We start from the raw sequence: 26,734 nt of genomic DNA, 5'->3' as shown, positions 1-26,734 counted from the left end.
GCATGGCAGGATGCTGTAAATGGACCAAACTTCAGTCAGGAGAACAACTGAGATAATCCATCCACAATACGAGGTTAGTCATTAATTTACTGCAACAACATGGGAATAGAGCAGCTGCCAGAGAATTCAACATTAATGAATCAATGGTACAGAAGTGGAGGAAGCAAGAAGAATGAGTTTTTAAAAAGTTTGATTTATCTGACTGCTTTGTTTCGCTTAATGTGCCTTATAATCCTGTGCACCTTATGGTCCGAAAAATGCGTACTGCACACTGCAGTTTAATGTTGCAAAGCACCTCTTTTTAACTTCAGTGGATATTATACATGGTTATGCTCAGGATATGTCAGCCCATTTCTACTGGAAATGCCTTTTGGTTAAACTTTCAGCAAGGAATTTGCATTTGCACTGTTACATTTTTATAAAGCTTTAATGTACATAAAAACCAGCTTGTTTAAGTGAAAATAAATGGAAGGTTGTCTTTTCGCGCTAGTAATGTTATGGAGTTGTATTTTGTCTCGCATCAATTATATCGTTATCGCAAATCTTCAAATATATATTGTGATAAATATTTTTGGCCATATCGCCCTGCTCTACTGGTAATTATGAATTTGTTAAAAGATACAAAGTCATTTTTTAAAATTTTAACAAAAACAAAAACCGCTCAGAGAATAACATAATGAAATGAGACAAGTTTGAATCCACTTTAAATCTCACGCACAAAGTTAAACATTCAGAAGCTCATCTGAAAATCTGCCTCCTCCCCCCTCCCACCTGTGCTGAGGTTCAGGTAAAGTCCCGCCTCTTTCCAGGAAGCAGCACCTGTGTCTCTTTGTTTAGTGTCCAGGGCTGTGTCCCAATCCAGCGACCACACGCTTTGTAGTGCACATTTGGAGACCGATTACGTCACAGCGACATGACGAAGGGTGTCCCAATTCGAAGTGTACTCCAAATGTGGTCGATAAATGTGCAGTTCATTTCCCCAAAATTGAAGTGTGGTCTGGTGTAGACTTCGTGGTCCCATATATCCCACAGTTCATAGCGCGGCGGTGGCTGTGGATATTTTGTTTGGAAAAAAATGGCAGATGCCTGAAGCGGGGCGGCCAAAGAGTGAACTGTCAAAATAAGTACTGAATATGATGTCACTTATTTATGTGCAATTGTTTAATAATGAAGAACATTAAAACATTACTGTTGGCCACATGTCGGCAAAGTTATGTGACATTAATGATGTTTGTACTAACTTGGTTTTAAAGCCTTTACTTTATACGCCGTTAGATAGTCGACCTTAATCTTACAGAGATTGTGATGATTTTATGGATAATTAAAGTCAGTCATATATCCACAAACACAACAAGCTGAAAGTCAGTGATGCTGCTCGGTTTGCAGTCCTGAATATCACGGCACAAGCAGGATTCACTGCACTGTTAATGTTAGCTATGTTATATTGCTGCCTCTGTTCAGTGGTGTCGAGCCAAACGGGCTTTAACGTGTGTTTGAACGAGCTGACGGTTCACTCGTTAAGCTGAAAGAAAGATGCTTTAATCACAGGAGTCACACATGTGTCCACTGCACCATCTGGGAACTCTTCTTGTTTAGCACTCGTAATAACACAAACACTAAATTCTCCTGTTTGTAGCAGTGTATACACCTGAGACTGTCACCTGTCTGTCTGTCCTGCACTCTCTCTCTGTTTCTTTCTCTCTGATTGTGTAATAAAAGTATGAACATGTGTTTATAAGTTACACTTGTGTTTGAATCCTGCAGCTTATCACACATTTGATTTCCATGTGTGACAACTGCAAGTGTCCAGAGTGAGGACAGACTGAGGGACCCACTGCTGCACATCATCTGTGAGGCTTTGCATCCCTGATCATCCACCAGGACAAACTCAGCAGTGTGTGAGGAAGAGGAGGAGGAAGAGCCAGCAGCAGCTGACAGATGGAGAGAATAGACAGACTGTTCCCTGTTTTTGAAGGACTGCTAGGAAAGTTTAACATAACTAATTGTCTGTCCTGAATCAGTCTTATTAGGTAATGTTCAAATAATTTTATCATCCCAGTGTTTTCAGTGTGGGAGAAAGTACTCAGGGCCTTCAAGTTACACACTATGAAAGGCAGCAACAAGTTTAATGTTCAGAAACCTAAAGTATGTATCAGCAGCAGAATGGAGCTAAAAATAAATGTTTGTTTCAGTTCTATGAAGCTTTGAGTATTTTGGATCAGTAGCACTGCTGTGTTTGTTGCATCATATTGCTGTAATTGTTTATATGCTTTATATATTCTGAGGTAAGTTGATCTATAGTGTTACATCATATTCTATAAGGATGTTATGTGTTTGTATACTTTCTGCCCAGTTTGACCCATTTAGCAGAAGTCAGCCTGTTTAAGGCTTTGATATCTTTTCAGTATGACTTAAAGCAGTTATGACATGGTCTGATTTTCTCACCCAATAAAGAAATATTTTATATATCAGTCTACTCTTCATTCTATCAGAAACAGTTATCACAGCTTGTACATTTTCTTTTTACACATATATGTAAGCATTGAGCCAAATTTAGTAATGCCAACATATTACAAGAACCGTATTTGTCTCTTATATACAGGGAGTGCAGAATTATTAGGCAAATGAGTATTTTGTCCACATCATCCTCTTCATGCATGTTGTCTTACTCCAAGCTGTATAGGCTCGAAAGCCTCCTACCAATTAAGCATATTAGGTGATGTGCATCTCTGTAATGAGAAGGGGTGTGGTCTAATGACATTAACACCCTATATCAGGTGTGCATAATTATTAGGCAACGTCCTTTCCTTTGGCAAAATGGTCAAAAGAAGGACTTGACAGGCTCAGAAAAGTCAAAAATAGTAGTGATGGGCAGATGAAGCTTCATGAAGCACTGAAGCTTTTCATCCAATTGGTTCACCCCAGCGCAAAGCTTCTTGAAGCTTCATTTGCTCTAGTAGGACACCTACTGGACGTAAAAATATTAGTTGGCATGAATTTGAAGAGTGTGGCCTTTTGCACACAGCCTGTAAATGTCAACAAGAAAAGGAGTGTGTAAAACATGTATATTGTAGTGATGGCAGCATACTGTGTATATTTATACTGGCAGTATGGAAAATGATCATTTGGAAATGCTTAAAATGGAAATGATCATTTACTGTGAGGTGAGGTGTGGTTGGGGTGTGGACAGTGGTTGTGCTTTTGTAACGTTGAGGTATGGACAGCTACACACTGAGGCGTCAGTCCTGCCTGTTCACATTTTATTCAGTAAAAACTACATTTTCACTGCTTTTATGACCTTTTTAGTGGGGAGAACATAGCTAGGATTTAATGATTTAACAAATCTTTTGAATCCTTTGTCCTCCACAATGCTAAATGGCTGGGAGTCCTCAATCACCATGCTAACCAGGTCTTCATCTATTTGAGATTGTTCTCCTGAGGAAAGACAATAAAGACAAAGCACAAATATAAATATCACACAAGTAACTTATAACAGTTGTATAATATTGTTATATCATTTAGTAACATTACAGCATGCTATATTATCATGGCATTTGATGGCTCACCTGGTCCTGCTCCATAATCGGTGTTCCCCTTATTCTCATGCAAAGCTCTGTAGTGCCTAAGCATGGATGAGGTGTTGTTGTCATATCCCAGCTCCCTGGCACATAGCAAACACTTCACCTTGTACAAAAGTAAAGACAGCTCAACATAAATTGTATTGCACCATCAGTATTATGAAAATACATCTTCTGTAGAAATTTACATACCTTGTTGGGAGGAATAAGATCAAAATGTTCCCACACAAGGGAGGACATCCTCCTCTTCTTAGCTGGCTCCATTCTCTCCTGACTTTCCTCACTCTCATAAACCTCCAAACTGTCTCCAAACTCTCACTAACCGCAACTCTCCATCAAACACCTACATTTTGAATGAAGTCTGAGGGGTTTATATCTGTCATATCTCGCGGCAAAGTTCGAACCACTTCATGAACCAGTCACGTGGTACAGCCGGGCAGCGAGGCTTCGGACGTCATCATTTTCAGCTCCTCCCATAAATGAAGCAAGCCTCGATACGCGCATCGCGGAAACACCCCCTCAATTACTCGACACACGCTTCGAAGCCTCGATACAGAACGTCACATCACTAAAAAATAGTGAGATATCTTGCAGAGGGATGCAGCAGTCTCAAAATTGCAAAGCTTCTGAAGCGTGATCATCGAACAATCAAGCGTTTCATTCAAAATAGTCAACAGGGTCGCAAGAAGCGTGTGGAAAAACCAAGGAGCAAAATAACTGCCCATGAACTGAGAAAAGTCAAGCGTGCAGCTGCCAAGATGCCACTTGCCACCAGTTTGGCCATATTTCAGAGCTGCAACATCACTGGAGTGCCCAAAAGCACAAGGTGTGCAATACTCAGAGACATGGCCAAGGTAAGAAAGGCTGAAAGACGACCACCACTGAACAAGACACACAAGCTGAAACGTCAAGACTGGTTTTTCTAAGGTTTTATGGACTGATGAAATGAGAGTGAGTCTTGATGGGCCAGATGGATGGGCCCGTGGCTGGATTGGTAAAGGGCAGAGAGCTCCAGTCCGACTCAGACGCCAGCAAGGTGGAGGTGGAGTACTGGTTTGAGCTGGTATCATCAAAGATGAGCTTGTGGGGCCTTTTCTGGTTGAGGATGGAGTCAAGCTCAACTCCCAGTCCTACTGCCAGTTTCTGGAAGACACCTTCTTCAAGCAGTGGTACAGGAAGAAGTCTGCATCCTTCAAGAAAAACATGATTTTCATGCAGGACAATGCTCCATCACACGCGTCCAAGTACTCCACAGCGTGGCTGGCAAGAAAGGGTATAAAAGAAGAAAAACTAATGACATGGCCTCCTTGTTCACCTGATCTGAACCCCATTGAGAACCTGTGGTCCATCATCAAATGTGAGATTTACAAGGAGGGAAAACAGTACACCTCTCTGAACAGTGTCTGGGAGGCTGTGGTTGCTGCTGCACGCAATGTTGATGGTGAACAGATCAAAACACTGACAGAATCCATGGATGGCAGGCTTTTGAGTGTCCTTGCAAAGAAAGGTGGCTATATTGGTCGCTGATTTGTTTTGTTTTGTTTTTGAATGTCAGAAATGTATATTTGTGAATGTGGAGATGTTATATTGGTTTCACTGGTAAAAATAAATAATTGAAATGGGTATATATTTGTTTTTTGTTAAGTTGCCTAATAATTATGCACAGTAATAGTCACCTGCACACACAGATATCCCCCTAAAATAGCTAAAACTAAAAACAAACTAAAAACTACTTCCAAAAACATTCAGCTTTGATATTAATGAGTTTTTTGGGTTCATTGAGAACATGGTTGTTGTTCAATAATAAAATTATTCCTCAAAAATACAACTTGCCTAATAATTCTGCACTCCCTGTATAACACATCTGTATATACACTGTCAAAGATACTTGTCTTTGAGTGAAGATTTAAGGTGATAGGAATTTTGAATAAATGCAGCTTGAATCTGTACTGAAGCTCAGTGAACAACACAGTTGAAGTTCACTGCTGTAATATATCATAATAATATGACAATATATATAATATTGGCCATATTATATTTACATTACCAAAGTGAGATGACTTTAGTCTCATGAATAACATCAGCTAATTGTTATTTACTTACTCGCTTCTGTCAGTCTGCCCCAGGGCAGCTGTGGCTACAACTGTAGCTGCCTCCACCAGTGTATGAATGTGAGAGTGAATGAATAGTGGTATTGTAAAGCGCTTTGGGTGCCTTGAAAAGCGCTATATAAATCCAATCCATTATTATTATTATTAATCTTGAAATGACTGTTCAGTACAGAAATGAAGGCCAACAACCATGTTTTACAGTCCCGTGGTCTCAGCCTCAGATACTCAACTAATCAAAAGACATTTTTTCTCCTTCATTTCTGTCAAACAATGCTGTATGAAACGTTCCTCGCGGTTAGTGTCGTCCCATTTCACAAGCCTCTCACTTCCGCACTTCTCGTACTTCGTTGTACCCTCCCCACGTAGTCCGCGAACTGCGCGTACTACGAAGGTGCGGTCGCTGGATTTGGAGTGGAGCTTGTTGTTCGTGTGTGTGTTTGGAGAAACTGTAAGTTTGCTTTGTTTCCTCCTTTAACTGTTTGTTTTTAGGAACGTTACTGTTTGTTCATCTCATGTTTGATTTCTTCACACGACAAACTGTGTGTTTTTATTTCCGGTCTCTCCATTAAAGTCAGTCTGTAATGTTTTCCTGGCTAACGCTGACACACTAAATGCGACCTGAACTCAAGTGGATAAATAAAAAGTGACTTCGTAGGTTACAGTTTTCATAGCTGTATATTGGATATAGATCATACATCCTCTGCTTAAAAGTGTTTCGTCACAAACTTTTGGCTCTGGTCCAACAAACTATTCACAAACAAATAGAGGGCGGTGTGTGGCGGACTTGCTTTTCAGGAGCTCCTACCGACAAACCAGCAAATAAACACCGATTTCGTCATCTGTGACATTTGGGAGGTTTCCTCAAACACATTCCGTCAGTCGTGTCGCTGTTTACAAACAAAACATTTAAAGATGTCGCGAGTTTACCTGATGTGCTCAGAAATGAACTGGACCTGATGCAGTAAAATCCTAAATGTTTCATTCAGCTGTAAAATGATGACAAATGTTAAAATGTCAGAGCTGGATTTTAGAAATACTTCGATACAGTGTTACTGCATTTAGATTATTCTTTCTGGTATAATAGTTCAACTGAATGCATTAAGCTCTGAGCTGTACTTTAATAGTTTTCCATATGAGTCTATGCAGTTAATGAGTCTAAAATCAGGACTAACTTTTATTTATAACTGTTTGTTATAAATAATTCTACAGAAGCTCTGAGAACGTCTTTGATCAACATTTCTATAAATCCTCCTCTAACTCCCTGATCCTGATCACCATTGTTATCCAGACCTGTTGTCCTGTTCATGATCTCAATAAAGTTTGTTTGAAAAGAAAAAAGCCTGCAGCTCTCAGCCTGCACATTATCAGCATCAAGGGTTTTGAATACCAGCCAGAAAATTAACTTTTGGTTCAGTTATCTGATCAAACACACCTTATTCAATACCTGAGCACCTTGTCTAACATTTGCACACACGGGAACACACTTGTGTGTTTCTTTGTGTTATTGTACCTTAAATTACATAGTAGAAGTAGAGCAGCTGATGGCAGCTTCCTCTGCCTCACACTGCTGTCTGACTACATTCAGCTGACACTGAGATGAAGCAGGAAAGAAGCAGCTGATATTTGGACAGCACACATGATGAAAAGGAGGATTTCAGTTGATGTGCACATGAATGATTTGTGTTTCCTCTGCAGGTGAAGGTAGAAGGTTTGTGTGAGCTGACGTGGATGTGAATTCAGCAGCATGGATCAGTGTGAGGACAGAGAGGAGGGAGTCCCTCCCTCTAAAACCACTCTGTGTGGGGAACATGAGAGCCAGACCAAAACTCAGAGGTGAGATGACCATTGATGGGTCTGTCTAGCACAAACCCCTTGCTGGAACAATCAGAGACTATTCTACTGCAGGTAGCAAAGCATTAGACACCAGGCAGAAATCTTTGTGTGATCTCGTGCACGAGGGAGAGAACTGTGACGAGCGCTGTTCCTGCCGCTCGAACCCCTTACACAGGCATACAGGTGAACAAAGTAGTATGTGTGGTAAATGGCCTGTATTTGTATAGCGCCTTACTAATCCCTAAGGACCCCAAAGCGCTTTACACATTCAGTCATCCACCCTTTCACACACTGGTGATGGAAAGCTACATTGTAGCCACAGCCACCCTGGGGCGCACTGACAGAGGCGAGGCTCCCGAACACTAGCGCCACCGGGCCCTCTGACCACCACCAGTAGACACAACGACCGAGACTGTCCAAGCCGGGGCTCGAACCCGCAACCTTCCGATTACAAGGCGAACTCCCAACTCTTGAGCCACGATCACCCCGAGTTGGCTGCCGCTCCACAGCTAAGCCACGATCGCCATGTGTGTCAAGATGTGAACGACTCCCCAAAGCTGGTGCCAGGAGTCCAGTGGTCCACCTAAACAAAGGACTCTTATTCTTAAACAGATACAGAGTAGGTGTCCTCCTATACCATAAATCAGTAAGAGAAGATACGACCTCTCTCATCACCTTAGGATGTGTGTGTATGCCAGAGTGCTCTGGGAGGCACATAGAGTCTTTGCAGACTGCTAAGGATCAGACATCCTATCAATATGCAATCGATTATATAACTAAGCATATATGAGTATATGTTTCTAAGCATGAATGACAATCCAACAATATAAACCTAACAACCATCTCTAACTGCCCATGACTCTTCTCCATGCCACAGTTCAGCACTCATATCACATTTATTCACAGGAAGAAACGAGGAACTAAACGGAAACACGAACCTGAACCCAGCTGTGTGTCCTCAAAGAGTGACCGGTCAAAGAATTTTGAAATTACCTTTAAATCAGGCGCCTGTTCTCCTGCAGAGAGGTAATGTGTGTCTAAATGTTGTTGTGACTCAGTGTCTGTGAATAAATCCTCCATCATGTTAAATGTCAGCTCAGCTCTTTTTCACACACATGTCTATGTTCATATGTGACGCAGTGTGTGTTGGAGTGTTTCCCCAAACACAACAGTCAGAGTGTAAAGAGTGGATGTTGTAGGTGTTTCTGTAGTGAAGAGGCTGAGTGTCTGTAGGACTCCAGCTGCTCCAGCAAGTGTCTCCTTTGTGCTTTGCTTCAAACACAGTGTAGGCAGGAGCTTCCACTCAGGTGTTTCATGTGTGAACTGATTCATATAAGACATTCATACCAGAACAGACTGTGAAATGCTTTAAAAATCTGAAAAATTATTTAATAATAAAATAATTTAATTTAATGGACTTTAATTTAATCATCTAAAGTCCATTTAGATGACTTTAGATGATTGTGTGACTGATGGTGTAACTCCATCTGTCACACCAGAAATATTTTAAGGTGACTTAAAGTCAGAATTAGTGACACATGAGACCTGAAATTGAAATCTGAGTCACAGACCACTCCCAGGTCTCTTACTTTATGGCGTTGGTTCAGAGGAGATCGGTTTTATGTATAGTTTCTCTCTCCAAGCTTTAGACCCTTGCTTGTCTTGACCGATTAGTTTAAAAAAAAGTCATCCAAAGTCTTTGATTGCATTGCTGTTCACTTATGTATATTTTTATAGCAGTATGTTTTTAAAAACATACTGACATGACAGAACAATAAAACAAAAAATGCCTGTCATGTTTGATTCAGGGAGTTTGGATGGAGACCATTATTTAAGTTGTGTGTTGCTGGTGTTAAGATAATAAGAGTATATTTGAGAGGAAGTCGCTGACCTGTCTTCATAGACCACAGAGAACCTTCTCAGAGCCAGGTGGAAGTGGTTTTTGTAGGACATCAAGGACCAGCATTCCCATAGGTAGCTGTTTATACTGTTTTGTTGTATTATTCATGTTCTTCATGTTTCCTCCACAGATTGGACCAGGAGCACTCAGAGGTTCCCAGTAGTCAGTCTGCCCAGGAGCATCAAACACAGCTGGACTCCATATTTAGGGTTTGTGCATGTTCAACAACTTTTACATCTTTCACAGCCAAGTCCATGTTGTGACTTGAGATGTCAGTTGTCCTTAAAAAGAAACTTGGTGGTCAGATCTCTGCCTTCTCTAATCATTGTGCTATAATATGTTAGATTTATAGTTAATCCTTTTGGCCCTTAGCAGTAATGGTCCATGTGAATGGTTTTTTTAGTACTGGTGGTGGAAAACAATTGTAAGCACAACTCAACACTGTGTAGAAACAAAACATAAAAATTGAAACTGCCAAAAGAATGCTGGACTATGCTGTTGTATCTGTACCAGTGCCTACTTTTACATGTTATCCTTCAACTGGTGCATGTGTTGGGAGTGTCCACTGAATTATGTGGGCCACATAGATAACTGGAAAACACTGAAAACTTGGTCTTTGGAAATCAGTCTCACTTTGGTCAGCTGCAGCACTGATATCAATATATTTCTGATCTTTTCAAAAGGAAAATATATAGCCCAGAGTTTACATTGCACTGAAGGATTGTGGGTACAGTTTAATCAATACTAATGACCTCAGCTCTTACTGTCGACAGTGACAGTAATAATTGTGCCACAATATAAAAAATGTTCCAGCAGCTGCATATTGGAGGTCATAGTACCTTCTTATCCTAACAGAGCACTTGTCTCTCAGACTGATGGCTTACTTGTATTTCCTAAAGTTTTCAAAAACAGAATGGGAGACAGGACCTCCAGCTGTTAGGCCACTGTCCTTTCAAACCAGTTTCTAGTTCTGATTCAGGAACGAGACCTCTAACTTTAGGATTAGTCTTCAAACTTTCCAACTTCCCTTTAATAATTATCGCGTGAGCTTATTATTAGGGCAGTTGATTTAAAACCACTCTCTATTTAAATTATGCTACTATAAGCTAAAGCTGCTGATGGATTCCACATGATGCACTGTGGTTTTCCTCTGTTGTCCTCTTTTTTTTAATACACACATCTCTCTATGTCCTGAAAATTCGTAGGTTTTTTTTTTCTTTTTTTCTTGTTCCTTTTCGTTTGTTCTGCTTTGTTTTAGTTTTTTCCTGTCTTTTTTCACTGCCTAACCAATCAATGTTTATGGCTGATTAAGGTTTTCATATCAAATTCTGTTCCAGGTCCTGGAGGACAACATCATCACTTTTGTGAAAAGTGAACTGAAGAAACTCCAGAAGCTTCTAAATTCAGAACAAGAGAGTCTAAAGCAGGGTGAGGAGAGGAGCAGCAGTGAGGCTTTTGTGAACATCACACTGGACTTCCTGAGGAAAATGAAGCATGATGAACTTGCTGACCTTATAAAGACCAGTAAGAGGATTTCTGAGGATTTAAGAAGCTGGCTAAATTAGATTTTTTTAAAAATTAAAAAAAAATGAAGTAATAGACTCACATGTAATCAAAAAGTGCATTTGATTTTTCCATGAATGATTATTTTTATCTATTGTTTATTTTAGAAACTTTCATTAGGGATGCCCATTGGAGCCAGGTTGAACTCAAATCTAAGCTGCAGAAGAAGTTCCAGTGTGTGTTTGAGGGGATCGCTAAAGCAGGAAACCCAACCCTTCTGAATGAGATCTACACAGAGCTCTACATCACAGAGGGAGGGACTGCAGAGGTCAATGATGAACATGAGGTCAGACAGATTGAAACAGCATCCAGGAAACCAGACAGAGAAGAAACAACAATCAGACAAGAAGACATCTTTAAAGCCCAACCTGGAAGAGATGAACCAATCAGAACAGTGCTGACAAAGGGAGTGGCTGGCATTGGGAAAACAGTCTGTACACAGAAATACACCCTGGACTGGGCTGAAGACAAAGCCAACCAAGACATCCAGTTCATATTTCCATTCACTTTCAGAGAGCTGAATGTGCTGAAAGAGGAAAAGTTCAGCCTGGTGGAACTTGTTCATCACTTCTTTATTGAAACCAAAGAAGCAGGAATCTGCAGCTTTGATAAATTCCAGGTTGTGTTCATCTTTGATGGTCTGGATGAGTGTCGACTTCCTCTGGACTTCCACAAAACTGAAATCCTATCTGACCCTAGAAAGCCCACCTCAGTGGATGTGCTGCTGACCAACCTCATCGGGAGGAACCTTCTTCCCTCTGCTCGCCTCTGGATAACCACACGGCCTGCAGCAGCCAATCAGATCCCTGCTGACTGTGTTGACATGGTAACAGAGGTCAGAGGGTTCACTGACCCACAGAAGGAGGAGTACTTCAAGAAGAGATTCAGAGATAAGATGCAGGCCAGCGGGATCATCTCCCACATCAAGAAAGCTCGAAGCCTCCACATCATGTGCCACATCCCAGTCTTCTGCTGGATCACTGCTACAGTTCTGGAGGATGTGCTGAAAACCAGTGAAGAAAGAGAGCTGCCCAAGACCCTGACAGAGATGTACATCCACTTCCTGGTGGTTCAGGACAAAGTGAAGAAGGTCAAGTATGATGGAGGAGCTGAGACAGATCCACACTGGAGTCCAGAGAGCAGGAAGATGATTGAGTCTCTAGGAAAACTGGCTTTTGATCAGCTGCAGAAAGGAAACCTGATCTTCTATGAATCAGACCTGACAGAGTGTGACATCGACATCAATGCAGCCTCAGTGTACTCAGGAGTGTTCACACAGGTCTTTAAAGAGGAGAGAGGACTGTACCGGGACAGGGTGTTCTGCTTCATCCATCTGAGTGTTCAGGAGTTTCTGGCTGCTCTTCATGTCCATCTGACCTTCATCAACTCTGGAGTCAATCTGCTGGAAGAGGAACAAAGAAGTAGAAGAACAACTAAGACGTTTAAAGTATTTAGAAAAATTAGCAATTTAAAATCTCTCCACCAGAGTGCTGTGAACAAGGCCTTGCAGAGTCCAAATGGGCACCTAGACTTGTTCCTCCGCTTCCTCCTGGGTCTTTCACTGCAGACCAATCAGAGTCTCCTACAACGCCTGCTGACACAGACAGGTAGCTCACAGACCAATCAGGAAACAGTCCAGTTCATCAAGAAGAAGCTCAGTAAAAATCTGTCTACAGATAAGAGCATTAATCTGCTCCACTGTCTGAATGAACTGAATGATCATTCTCTAGTGGAGGAGATCCAACAGTCCCTGAGTTCAGGAAGTCTCTCCACAGATAAAGTGTCTCCTGCTCAGTGGTCAGCTCTGGTCTTCATCTTACTGTCATCCCAAGAAGATATGGGTGTATTTGACCTGAAGAAATACTCTGCTTCAGAGGAGGCTCTTCTGAGGCTGCTGCCAGTGGTCAAAGCCTCCAAGAAAGCTCTGTAAGTAAATATCTTGCCTATACTTTCATTTCTTTAAATGCTGATTCAAATTGACAACACACTAGACCAAAACAATTAGAAATAGATAAAGTGATCAATTAATTAAAACACAAATGGTATATTACGTTCCACAAACTATGACTCTGTTCAGTGAAATGATTGTCAGCACTCAGTTGTGTCAAGTGTGTGAATGAAGTTGCGCTTCATTCTCCTGCTTACTGTTTTCATATTCATAACAAAAACAGAATTTAGTCTTGAAAGTTTCATGAATTTAAAAATGATGGTGGTGGCTGGCAAGCTGTAAATACCTTCCTGGTAGTGAAAGTGATTACACTATAATTATGAAGACATTTGAGTATCTCACTTCCATCCCAAATCTGTCACTGAAACAATCCTAGACCTTCTTTAGTTCAGCTACAGGGTCAACTGGTTGGTCAACAATGATGTTAACATGGCAGTCCATGGAGTCAACAATAACTTAAGCCAGCCTGCTCTTTGTGGATTTTAGTTCCACTCTGCTGCAGGACAAGCTCTGCCAGGTGAATGTGCCTGCTCCCATCTGCAGTTGGATCACTGACTTCCTGTGTAACTGAAGGCATCACATGAGACTGGTGTTGTGGAATTTTCTGTTAATAAAGTCTGCAGTGTGATAGCTGCGGTCAAGCCTTTTATTTCTGCATGCAGGAGAGCAAAAAGACAGCAAAAATCACAGTTATGAGAGCTCTGCCCCTGAGACAATGCAACGTCTCTTTTATAACTGTCACGACGGGACTGAACAGACTCACGCACAGGCTCTAGGTCATAGGTGTCAAACTCTGGCCTAATTACATTTGGCCCGCGAAGCCATAACAAATTACTATTAGAGCTGGCCTACTGGTATTATACAGCTAATATATATATTGTTTAGTATTAAGCTTTGCTTGTTCCATATTCAGTTTTTCAGCAAAACGTGTTTGAGTCCATAAGAAAAGATTAATTCTTATATCTGGAGGAATAAAAATATTTCAATAAATATTAACGTTAGCCCGCGACTTTGTTCCAGTTTTAAATTTTGGCCCACTGTGTATTTGAGTTTGACACCCTTGCTCTAGGTCTTGAAAGCACAAGAGTAGGGGTGGGCGATATAAACGATATACGACAGAAACGATATAAATTTGGCCAACGATAGAGATTTTGACTATATCGCTCTATCGCGATAGCGCATGTTGATGATGTCATCAAGCTGCGCCTGTTTTGGTCGAAAGCATCGCAGCGGCTAAAACCATTATCATCTGCAAATTATAGCGGGCGACAGTCATAGCAAAGAGATGAAGCACTTTTGAAATATGGGGAAAGCGAAAAACTGCGATTCCTCCACTTCCGTAACATTGATTCATTAATGTTGAATTCTCTCGCAGCTGTTCTATTCCCATGTTGTTGCAGTACATTAATAACTAACCTCGTATTGTGGATGAATAATCTCAGTTGTAATCCTGACTGAAGTTTGGCCTGTGTATAGCATCCTGATATGCGATTGCATTTGTCCCTGACCACCAGAATCCCTCACGTTAACTTTTATCGAGTGGAAAAAAAGTTGGCGTTCATCCTCCAGCTTCACTGTGCTAATGTTATGCTAACATAGCTGTGTCGCTAGCAATCACATAGCACAACATTATATACCAGGTAGTTCAACTTCAGTAACCCTACAAACGCCACTGCTGTTTAGTTTTCTGTCTTCATTTATGTTGGAAGTGGTAGCAGAGCTGTACGTTTTAATTAGTTTAAAAAATCCCTCAGTCAGAACATGGTATAAAATGTTTAGGTGTAAACTAGCGAGCTAACTTCCTGTTAACTTCTAACTCCGTTAAATTTAATAAATTCTGTTTTCATGGATGCATGGATGTAAAACTTAATTGTTACACCCAATAAAGCAGCAACATTGATGATTTAATTAAAGATGAAAGAATTTAGACCGTTTTTAACTCTTATTGTTCGTTTGACTTTGGGACCTGAAATGGACAGAGTTTTGGACCCAGATTACTCCGCGAAGCTCCTCACTACGGCAGCCGTAATGCTCTGACAATCCATCAAGAAAAGTTGTGCTAAAACATTTTTTAACAGATTTCTGCACACCAAAATTGGTTCGAGGTCAGTAACCACAACCAGAATTCATACATAAGGCACACTCTCGAGAAAATTAAAGGATTTTAAGTGTGCCTTATAGTGCGGAAAATACGTTATACAGAAGAAAAGAATATATCGCGATATATATCGTTACCGCACATGCTTCAAATTATATCGCGATATGAATTTTAGGCCATATCGCCCAGCCCTACACATGAGTCTTTATTACAATACACCAGGTGATCTATTTACAAAGGTGAGGGGGAAGCCGGGCTCCGGGGGTCCACACATGAACGGGAAAGACGCCGAAAGTCACACACACACTCCGTCTACTCCTCACGCTCCTCTTCACACTCCAATCACTCAGGTAACACAGGGGTTGGTCCAGGGAATCTGTACACAGACACAAGAAGGGATTATAAAGGCAAATCTCTGAGAAAACACTCTCGAGGTAACTGAGCTGGGGTTACACTGACGAGGGTCGGCAATGAGAAACACAGAGCTGCCATATTATAAAGGAGCTGGAACACTCTTGTGATGAGCCACAGGTGCGTGATCGTGACCAGGTGCGTCGGTCAAGGGCAGGAGCCCACAGGTGAGCAGAGGGAGGAGGGAACGACAGGAAGGGAGAGAGCAGGAACAAAAAAAGCAAATAAAAACATATGTAGCCATACTGAGCCGACCGGATAGGCACAGGGACCCTGACAATAACATCACAGAACTCCTTCAGGAGTCTTCACAGTTACAACAGTTCCTTGTGCCACCCACGCTGTTGGGCAGAGAGCAACTCCCACCATCTATGTTCCAGGAAGCATCTGGCACTGATTTTCCTTTCATTCTTCTATATAGTTAAGCAGGCTACATCAAGTCATATTGACACACACATCCTTCACCTAAGAAACAAAAGGCTGTACAGTAGGGGAAATTCTAAGCACCTAAATCTAAATATGAGAATAAACTGGACATTTTCCATCACACTGGGCAGGAATTTGTACTTTCTCCCCTGCTGTTCTCCATGTATACAAACCAAGCCACATCTCCAGCCCCCTGTCTGTCAACCTCCCAAAGTTTGCAGAGAAAGTTTGCACCGAGATAACAACCTGGAGCTCAGTGCAGTCAAAACTATGGAGACGATTGTTAACTTCAGAATGTAGCCACAGCCACCTTGGGGCACACTGACAGAGGCGAGGCTGCTGGACACTGGCGCCACCGGGCCCTCTGACCACCACCAGTAGGCAAATGGGTGAAGTGTCTTGCCCAAGGACTCAACGACCGAGACTGTCCAAGTCGGGGCTCGAACCGGCAACCTTCCGATTACAAGGCGAACTCCCAACTCCTAAGCCACGATCGCCCATATTTAGCACTTGTAGCTTATGCATGGGTGTAGTGAGAATTTAAAGTGTAAGACTGTCACAGTGGTGAGATATTCAGTATATGGAATACTAAACTTGTTTATTTTGTATTAAGTTGTGTTATATTGTATCAACACCTTCTCACTCCCAAAGTGTAACATTTTACAAATCTTCAGTATTTCGCTTTCGCCCTCCAACACGTCCCTATATTACGAGTTCATGAGAACCGTGTGAAGTGAATCTCCACATGTACGTTTATTTTACTGTAATTGCTTTGGAAAACACTATCTAACACGATCAAGGTGATGGTTAAGGTTAGGTCTGGAATACACGACTGTTACATGTATTACTGCTGGGAGCGTCAATCTGTTGCTTTCCATCCAAAACTTGGCGCGTATCATAGGAACAAGGAAGGTTACCTTTCCCGTTCCTGAGGAACGCCTCGGGATGTGACAAATCGTCGGTATGTTACGCTGTAGGAATGGGAACGGGCTCATTGTATGAATGGCTTGTTGAAACAATTATAAACAACAATAATACTATTTATGACTAAATCTGTCTTTCAGACTGGGCAGCTGTAACCTTTCAAACAGAAGTTGTGAAGCTCTGTCCTCACTGCTGTCCAGCTCCCAGTCCTCTACTCTGAGAGAGCTGGACCTGAGCAACAATGACCTTGAGGATTCAGGCGTGAAGCTTCTGTCTGAAGGACTAAAGAGTCCACACTGTGCTCTGGAAACTCTCAGGTGAGATCAAGCATTTCATTTTTATTTTTTTTATCAGTTGACAGAATTAACAAATTAGTAATAGGTTAAGAAAATAAATGGATGATGAAAAAGATTTAATAACTGCTGATATTACATTACTATCTCTGTATTCTCTTCCACTTATCCTTGTCAGGATTGTGAGTGCGCACGCGGGAGGGGGGGGAGCCTATCCCAGCTGTCATAGGGAGAGAGGCAGGGTACACCCTGGGCAGGTCACCAGCCTGACGCAGGACTAACACATAGAGACAGACAACCATTGGCACTCAAATTCACACCTATGGGCAATTTGGACTGTGGGAGGAAGCCAGAGTACCTGGAGAGAACCCACACAAACATGGGGTTAACATGCAAACTTCACACAGAAAAGAATATTAACCAAAAATTCTGAAATAAAATGTCACAAAAGTTACAACTTGATTTATATTCCATTGAGGGAAATAAGTGTTTGAGCCCGAATCAAAACAGTTGGACTACCTATACTATCCTAGCAGGGTCCAGGTATCACCTCATGATACCAGAAGTGACCATAGCTAAAATGCAAAACTAGTGAAAAAAAGACAGTCATAAAAGATGATGAAGGTTCGTGGTGGTGTCACTGACATGGTCTTTAATGGACTGGATGCGACGCTCTGATTAAAACGTGTTGCTTTCATTCATTTATTTGAACAGTATGCACAGATACAGCTTCTTAGAATTGCTACTGCCAAACATCTCTGTAGATAAAGTTCCATAGCACTCATGATACATGCTCAAACTTTAGACCGTAAAGGTTTTTTCTGAAAATTGGAGCTAGTAGAGCAGAAAATGTAAAAATAAACATTAGGTAATTTGAAATGAAATGACCCAGATGTTATTAAACAAGTTCACACAAGAGGCGTTATCAGGTGTGAATGGTCGCTTTTCTTTTAAAAGCTAGAATGAACTTCATGGATGGTTGGATAACATTGTATCTCCACTAAAATAAATAAATAAATTGTGAAAGTTTTTAATGCAGTGTTTTGTGTGTCTGCAGTATGTCAGGCTGTCTGATCACAGAGGAAGGCTTTACTTCTCTGACCTCAGCTCTGAGCTCCAACCCCTCCCATTTGACAGTGCTGGACCTGAGCTACAATCATCCAGGTGACTCAGGAATGAAGCAGCTGTCAGCTGGACTGAAGGATCCACACTGGAAACTGGACACTCTCAGGTAATGTCTGATAGAGGAGGAAGAGCTGGATACATTTCCTGTGTCCTTCACTGAGTTGCTAATTGACATTATGTTACAAATTTGCCTACTGGTGGTGGTCAGAGGGCCCGGTGGCGCCAGTGTCCAGCAGCCTCGCCTCTGTCAGTGCGCCCCAGGGCAGCTGTGGCTACAACGTAGCTTGCCATTGCCAGTGTGTGAATGTGTGTGTGAATGGGTGAAAGACTGAATGTAGTGTAAAGCGCTTTACAAATGCAGGCCATTTACCATGCACAACCATTTATTGTTCATTCTGAATAGGACACTGGTCTAGTTTAAAAAACATAAGGAAATTAATTAATTAATTAATTAATAATGAGATATTTATGAAAGTATACTGCAGTAACCTTTATAGGAGCAATGATAAATGTGAGAGTGATAACATATATGCTCTATAGCTGCAGAAAAGGCTAACATTGTTATCTTTTTACAAAAAAACAGCTAAACATAAGAGGTTTTTGGACAAAGTGTGTGTTCTCCATTCTTTAAGCACCGGTTCGAGCACCGTTTAAGCACCGGCACTGTTTCAAAAGTACCGGTTTAGTACTGGTATCGGATAAAACCTAAACAATACCCATCCCTAGTTCCAACACATCTTTACTCGCAATATTTTATTGAGTGATTGTGGATACAGTTTACAAAAAAAGAAAAGATAAGGGAAACACAAAAACTGTTTACATTGAATACAAAACAGAACTTCTCATGTTAGAACAAAGGTTAAAAGAAATTTACAAAAAAACTACAACCCAGGAGGGAGCTTGATACAAACAAAAACTTTCCTTACAAACCACACAGAAGTTAGCTGCAACACATTCCCATAAACACAGCCACACATCAAACCTCTATGGAAGAAGAAAATCTGTTAGTCAGTAGGAATGTTCTTAAATTGAAGGTTAGAGAAGTTTGTCAGAAAAGGAACCCAGATTTTATCAAATGTGCCCTTTTGGTTCTGGGTGGAGCAGTGGATCTTTTCAAGACTGAGACACGACATGAGGTCAGCAAGCCACTGAACATGGGTGGGTGGGGCAGCAGCCTTCCACCTCATCAAAATGGCATGCCTAGCCAGAAGATAACCAAAGGACAGCACCCGATGGTTTGCCCCAGTAATATACTTATCATCCTCACCCACTGTACCAAAGAGAGCAAGTAGGGGGTTGAGAGTCAGTTTCAGCCTGGTAGCCTTGTTCAGAGTGCACAAAATCTCCTTTCAAAAATTTGCCAAGGCAGGGCAGGTCCAAAACATGTGGGTAAGATTAGCATCATCAGACCCACACCTGTAACAGTGAGGGTCTTAGCTAGGATAAATCTTAGCTAATTTGGATTTAGATAATTGGGCCCTATGGACTACTTTCAATTGTAATAGGGAGTGGCGAGCGCAGAGTGGCGTGGTTTTTACCAGAGTAAGGACTGAATCCCAAACGTCATCTGACATAGATATACGCAACTCCTCCCATGTGGATTTTAAGCCTTCAAAGGGAGCTGAGGTTACACTGCACAGTTTGTTATAGATGCGGGAGATTATAAATTTGCCTGATAGTTGCAAAATAAGGAGTTCGTCCAGTAAGTTAACAGCTGGAGATTCTGGAAAATAGGAGAGGTGGGATTGCAAAAAAAATATCTGAGTTGTAAATATCTAAAAAATTGAGTTTTGTGAAGAGTGGATTTTGCTAGCTGATCAAATGATGCTAGTTTATTGTGTATAAAGAGATCTTTAAAGTAAATTATACCTGCTCTAAACAAGACTTTAAAAACAAGTTGTCCAAAGTTGGCGTGAGGAATAGGTGATTTGATAGGATGGGACTTTGAAGTGAAAAATGATTAAGGTTGAAATGTCTCCTGAACTAAGCCCACAGCCTGAGGGAGTGCTGAATTATTGGATTAGATGTAAAGTTGTCAATGGATAGAGGGAAAGAACCCAGAGAGAAGGCAAGAGAAATACCCTGAGTTGAGTCTAACTCCATTGTCAGCCAAGTGGTGGGGCCCACACCCTCCCAAGACTTTAACCAGTAGGTGAGGGAGCGAATATTGGCAGCCCAATTGTAAAAGCTAAAGTTGGGGAGTGCCAGACCCCCGTCAATCTTAGGTTTCTGTAAATGCACCTTAGCTACTCGAGGTCGTTTACCCTTCCAAATATAGGAGGAAATTATAGAATCGAGGGTTGTAGAGAAAGACTTGGGGATAAAGATTGAAATAAGTATAAAAACCTAGGAAGGATATTAATTTTAATTGAATTAATTCATCCAACCAGAGTTGCATTCAGGGATGACCACTGTAGTAGGATTTGTTTGAGAATCTTCAATAGTGTAAAAAAGTTGGCTTTGAGAAGTTGTTTATACTTTCTTGTAATTCTCAAGTAGGTAAACTGCTCTTTGACCAGTTTAAAAGGGAAACCAGACAAATCTATTTGAAACGCTTCTTCATTTAGTGGACAAAGTTCACACTTGGACAGATTTAATTTATAACCAAAGACGTGACTGAATCTGACTGAATGTGAGTAGTAACAGTGTAGACGGTAGGGAAGTATGTGGATTTGAAATATAAAGCAATAAATCGTCAGCATAGAGAGAGACTTTATGTTCAGTTTGACCTCTTTGTATCCCCTGAACAAGTTTACTGCTTCAAAAAAAGCATTGCTAAGGATTCAATAGCTAGATCAAATAACAATGGGCTAAGGTGGCAACCCTGTTGTGTGCCTTCTTTAAGGAATAATTTTGATTTCTGGCTATTAGTGCAAACTGAAGCAATAGGAGACAAGTATAGGTACTTGATCCATGAGATGAAATTGAGACCAAACACAAATCACAGCAAATAAATAGTTCTATTCTCGACAATCAAAAGCTTTCTCTGCATCAAGGGAAAGAACACATTCTGGAGTGTCGCTGGATGGTGTGTACGGAATATTGAGAAGGCGACAAATGTTGATGTTTGTTAAATATCAACACTGATGGAAGACAACACACTGCTCAGTAGACCATTTCACACTTTATTCTCTTACAAAATTACTTCTAGAAGGCAGATGCGTCCTGCATGACACACTGCTGCGGATCTCGAAATGGTGGTGTGCGCTAACAGTTTTTATTAGAAGCTGTCCCACTCTAGTCTAAACAACAGTGTTACACAAGCATTCAGTAGTCACGTTGCATAGAGTTATTGTCTATTAGCTGCAACACATCTTTTGCAGCCAAGCGTGGGCGAGAGTCTCCTGCAAACGTACTTCTAAGAGAGTGACATGCTGTAAGAGCCTTTATTATTCGGGGCCGTGTCCACTTAATACTACACTATATAATTATATGACACTTTAGTTAATATAAAGCATAGCATTGAGGCAATTCAAATAATTTCATCTCAACATGTTACAACATATCTTGACAAAGCTTCCATTTCATCCTGCATGGTGATGGAATGGAACCAACAGATCAGACAAAATGTCCTGACACTTTCAATGAAGGTTTAATAGAAGGCCAGTAAGATATTATTACTGATGCAAAGGAGTTCAGTTTTCTAAGGAGGTCCATTGTCTGGTTGCACCTCAGCATTGGAGGAGAATCTCAGGTGGTTGTTGAAGATGGTCTCAAAGTACTTGTACCTCTTCATGATCTCTACTGGTGACCCATGGATAGTGGTGGAAACAGCCCTAGCCAGCTCCTTTTCTGCTGGAAAAGGTCACTACCATCTCTTTGGTTCTGCTCACATTCAGCTCCAGCTGTGATGAGTCACACCATTCATCAAACTGATGAAGCGAAAGAATGTGAGCAGTGGAAAATGAATACGGAGGCAAGCAAAAGAAAAATAAGTGACTTGAGAGAGAGGGAGAGAAAAAATGCAGTCAAGTAAAAATCTAAATACACCCTTACTGTTCAAGATAAAATAACAGCCAGATGTTACTAATCAAATACACCTGATTAATTGATCATCAGCAAGTGTGAGCACCTCTATAAAAGCAGATGTTTTGGCAGTGTTGTGGACAATGCTACAGGAATGGGTATTCCAGTAAATTCACCCGGAGGTCAGATCATGCAATCTGCTGAGAAAGCACAAAATGTAACGTTTGAAGAGTAAAAATTATGTGGAAAACTTCAAACTGTATCAGGTAAAACAACAAATGTACAGGGAGTGCAGAATTATTAGGCAAGTTGTATTTTTGAGGAATAATTTTATTATTGAACAACAACCATGTTCTCAATGAACCCAAAAAACTCATTAATATCAAAGCTGAATGTTTTTGGAAGTAGTTTTTAGTTTGTTTTTAGTTTTAGCTATTTTAGGGGGATATCTGTGTGTGCGGGTGACTATTACTGTGCATAATTATTAGGCAACTTAACAAAAACAAATATATACCCATTTCAATTATTTATTTTTACCAGTGAAACCAATATAACATCTCCACATTCACAAATATACGTTTCTGACATTCAAAAACAAAACAAAAACAAATCAGCGACCAATATAGCCACCTTTCTTTGCAAGGACACTCAAAAGCCTGCCATCCATGGATTCTGTCAGTGTTTTCATCTGTTCACCATCAACATTGCGTGCAGCAGCAACCACAGCCTCCCAGACACTGTTCAGAGAGGTGTACTGTTTTCCCTCCTTGTAAATCTCACATTTGATGATGGACCACAGGTTCTCAATGGGGTTCAGATCAGGTGAACAAGGTGGCCATGTCATTAGTTTTTCTTCTTTTATACCCTTTCTTGCCAGCCACGCTGTGGAGTACTTGGACGCGTGTGATGGAGCATTGTCCTGCATGAAGATCATGTTTTTCTTGAAGGATGCAGACTTCTTCCTGTACCACTGCTTGAAGAAGGTGTCTTCCAGAAACTGGCAGTAGGACTGGGAGTTGAGCTTGACTCCATCCTCAACCCGAAAAGGCCCCACAAGCTCATCTTTGATGATACAAGCCCAAACCAGTACTCCACCTCCACCTTGCTGGCGTCTGAGTCGGACTGGAGCTCTCTGCCCTTTACCAATCCAGCCACGGGCCCATCCATCTGGCCCATCAAGACTCACTCTCATTTCATCAGTCCATAAAACCTTAGAAAAACCAGTCTTGAGATATTTCTTGGCCCAGTCTTGACGTTTCAGCTTGTGTGTCTTGTTCAGTGGTGGTCGTCTTTCAGCCTTTCTTACCTTGGCCATGTCTCTGAGTATTGCACACCTTGTGCTTTTGGGCACTCCAGTGATGTTGCAGCTCTGAAATATGGCCAAACTGGTGGCAAGTGGCATCTTGGCAGCTGCACGCTTGACTTTTCTCAGTTCATGGGCAGTTATTTTGCGCCTTGGTTTTTCCACACGCTTCTTGCGACCCTGTTGACTATTTTGAATGAAACGCTTGATTGTTCGATGATCACGCTTCAGAAGCTTTGCAATTTTGAGACTGCTGCATCCCTCTGCAAGATATCTCACTATTTTTGACTTTTCTGAGCCTGTCAAGTCCTTCTTTTGACCCATTTTGCCAAAGGAAAGGACGTTGCCTAATAATTATGCACACCTGATATAGGGTGTTGATGTCATTAGACCACACCCCTTCTCATTACAGAGATGCACATCACCTAATATGCTTAATTGGTAGTAGGCTTTCGAGCCTATACAGCTTGGAGTAAGACAACATGCATGAAGAGGATGATGTGGACAAAATACTCATTTGCCTAATGATTCTGCACTCCCTGTATTATGTGTAATCAAAATTTAGAGAAAACTACAAAATATATTGAATCTCCAAGATTTAAAGATAACATTCAGTTCCCTTCAGTCTGAAATTAATTTACTGTTTCAAGGCTGTAGCATTTGTCTTTTAATATGTGGTGCTAGTAGTAGTACTAGAAATAATAATAATAATAATAATAATAATAACAATAATAATAATAATAATAATACAAATTATTCCCCTCCAGTTGAAGAACATCTCACTAAAAGTAGTCAGGAGAACTGAAGGATTATCATGGTCACAAAATATATTTTCAATTGAAATGCTCTTCTTATTTTTAAGACACTGAACACTAAAGTAGTGGAGCTTTGAATCTATGGATTTATTGTTATCTCAACCAATCCAACAACTTCTTCAAAGAACAGACAAATCCAGGATCAGTCCAAATCATCAGCAGTTTGATCCACGTATGGATTGAAGTGTATTTGTGAAAATGTTGGACTGTTCCTTTATCTGTGTGTAAATAACAGTATGTGTATGAGAACCATGTAATGTCCATGTGTGCATGCTGAAAGTCTGACCATCTTCCTCCTTTCAGGGCGGAGCCTGCTGGAACCCAATGGTTGAGACCAGGTCTGAGGAAGTGTAAGTGTGCTTTTAATGTGATTCATGAAAACAAAGCAGCACACATTCAACCATCTTCAAACTGTCACATAACTCATTCACATCTCTCATGTCAGGAGTCATCATCAAAGTGTCAATCAATGAACAGATGATGGATCAATAACTGCAGCTGGATTGTGTTTGTTCTCTCCATCAGATTCCTGTCAACTCACAATCGACACAAACACGGTACACCCAAACCTCAAACTGTCTGACAACAACAGGAAGGTGACACGTGTGGACGAGGTTCAGTCATATCCTGATCATCCAGACAGATTTGATGTTTGTTATCAGCTGCTGTGTACAAATGGTCTGACTGGTCGCTGTTACTGGGAGGTCGAGTGGAGAAGAAGGGTTGAGATAGCAGTGAGTTACAGAAGTATCAAAAGGAAAGGAGATGGTGATGACTGTGTGTTTGGAGAAAATGATAAATCCTGGAGTCTGAGGTGCTCTGATAATGGGTCTCATTCTGTCTGGCACAATAGCAGCAAAGTATCCTCTGCCTCCTCTGTCTCTAACAGAGTAGCAGTGTATGTGGACTGTCCTGCTGGCACTCTGTCCTTCTACAGAGTCTCCTCAGACACTCTGATCCACATCCACACCTTCAACACCACATTCACTGAACCTCTTTATCCTGGATTTTGGTTCAGGTCTTCTGGTGCCTCAGTGTGTCTGTGCTGAGTTAAATGTAAAGAGTGTCCTCCTGTTAGGGAAACACTCTGGCTGTTCAAGAGATAGTTCAGTCTGTACATGTCTGTCTCTTTCATTCAGAAACATGATTTCAGATTCATGGATTCAATCCGTTCATGTTTTAAACTGTTCTAAATGATTCCTTGTAAACTTCTTCCTCTTCGGTCCTTTAAAGATGGAAGCTACCATTGTTCCAGAATCCACATGTTGTTTTTTTGTCTTTTTCCATTCAAAGTTTCACAGTAAGTAAAATGTATTTATGTAGCGCTTTTCACAGAGAATATCAGTATGTTGTGTATTTCTGAAGCTCAGTTCACAACCAGCTCCTCTGTATTATAAACAAAACTGAGCTCATTAAAATGCATCCAAGTGTTTGATTTCTCTTTCTTAATGGCATTTTACCATCATGACTGAATAAGCAGACATCCAAACGTTCTCAGTGTATAAAATATTAAAGACATTCAGCATCTCTCATGTTTCTGTCATTCTATAAAAACACCTGGTCCAACTGGTCCAATCAAAGAAACATGAACTTCCATATCATATCAATACGTACGGCTATGATGTCACGAACATCTCCTTGAACTCTAAATCAGTGTTTCCCAACCACTGTGCCGCAGCACATAGGTGTGCTGTGAGAAATGATCAGGTGTGCTTAGTACTCTAAGCCAGCGGTCCCCAACCTTTTTTGCGCCACGGACCGGTTTATGCCCGACAATATTTTCACGGACCGGCCTTTAAGGTATCGCGGATCTGTCCTGCGTGCTGCACAACAACATTGAATATTTAGTATTTACTGCTGTTTACACTTAGCTAGATTAATGCGATGGTGTTGTGTTTAGTATGTTGCTTTGTTTTTTTTGCTTGTTTTCTATTCTTCTCTCAACAGGTGATCCAGGAGATTTTTATTTTTTTTCTCCCCCCTTTCTCACTGTCCCTCTCCCCTTCTGTTTTTCCTTTCCTTCCTCTTTCTTTCTCCCTTTCCTATCCCTCACTCATGTCTGTCCCGTCTGTAACATCTGAAAATAAAATATAATAAATAATAAAAACAAAGATCGACCAAATGGACCAATACGGCAATGCCACGATGATCCATTTGGCAAAGTAAATCCATTGGGTATCCTTGTTGGTCTTCAGACAACAATTCTGATGGCTAAAGAACCAAATGGGACAGGCAAAAAAAAAAAAAAAGGTGTCGCGGATAAATACAACAAAATAGAACTAGTACCGGTACTGAAAAAAAGAAGATTTATTCATAACACACGTGAAAAGACTCAGGAAAACTGAGTTAACGATAAAAACGATAACAAAATAACGCTGAAAACCAATAAAAACCCTGAAAACCATACATTTCACACCTGAGCCTCAACTCTCGCGGCCCG

The 26,734-nt window shown here is 41.0% G+C and overlaps 2 protein-coding genes across 2 annotated transcripts in view; one reads left to right on the top strand and one right to left on the bottom strand.

The window, feature by feature from the left end:
• The window catches only part of LOC309699351 (tripartite motif-containing protein 16-like), a gene marked incomplete at both ends in the record, with an annotated part of 113,450 nt that overhangs the window by 40,856 nt on the left and 45,860 nt on the right, over positions 1–26,734 (bottom strand). The gene's annotated exons all lie outside the window — the stretch shown is intronic.
• On the top strand, positions 9,115–25,573 carry LOC309698510 (protein NLRC3-like; the record flags this gene model as incomplete). Its single annotated transcript, XM_082521015.1, has 8 exons — positions 9,115–9,119; positions 9,553–9,631; positions 10,760–10,946; positions 11,093–12,911; positions 16,933–17,109; positions 18,143–18,316; positions 24,598–24,644; positions 24,820–25,573. 8 exons carry the CDS (start codon positions 9,115–9,117, stop codon positions 25,341–25,343), a joined length of 3,012 nt encoding a protein of 1,003 aa, XP_082377141.1. The 3' UTR covers positions 25,344–25,573.

The sequence above is a fragment of the Aulonocara stuartgranti genome (genome assembly GCF_965226115.1).
Source record: "Aulonocara stuartgranti genome assembly, chromosome: 3".
NCBI lineage: Eukaryota > Metazoa > Chordata > Actinopteri > Cichliformes > Cichlidae > Aulonocara > Aulonocara stuartgranti.
The sequence above is the reverse complement of the archived record's forward strand: the minus strand, read 5'-3'. Positions and strand labels throughout refer to the sequence as shown.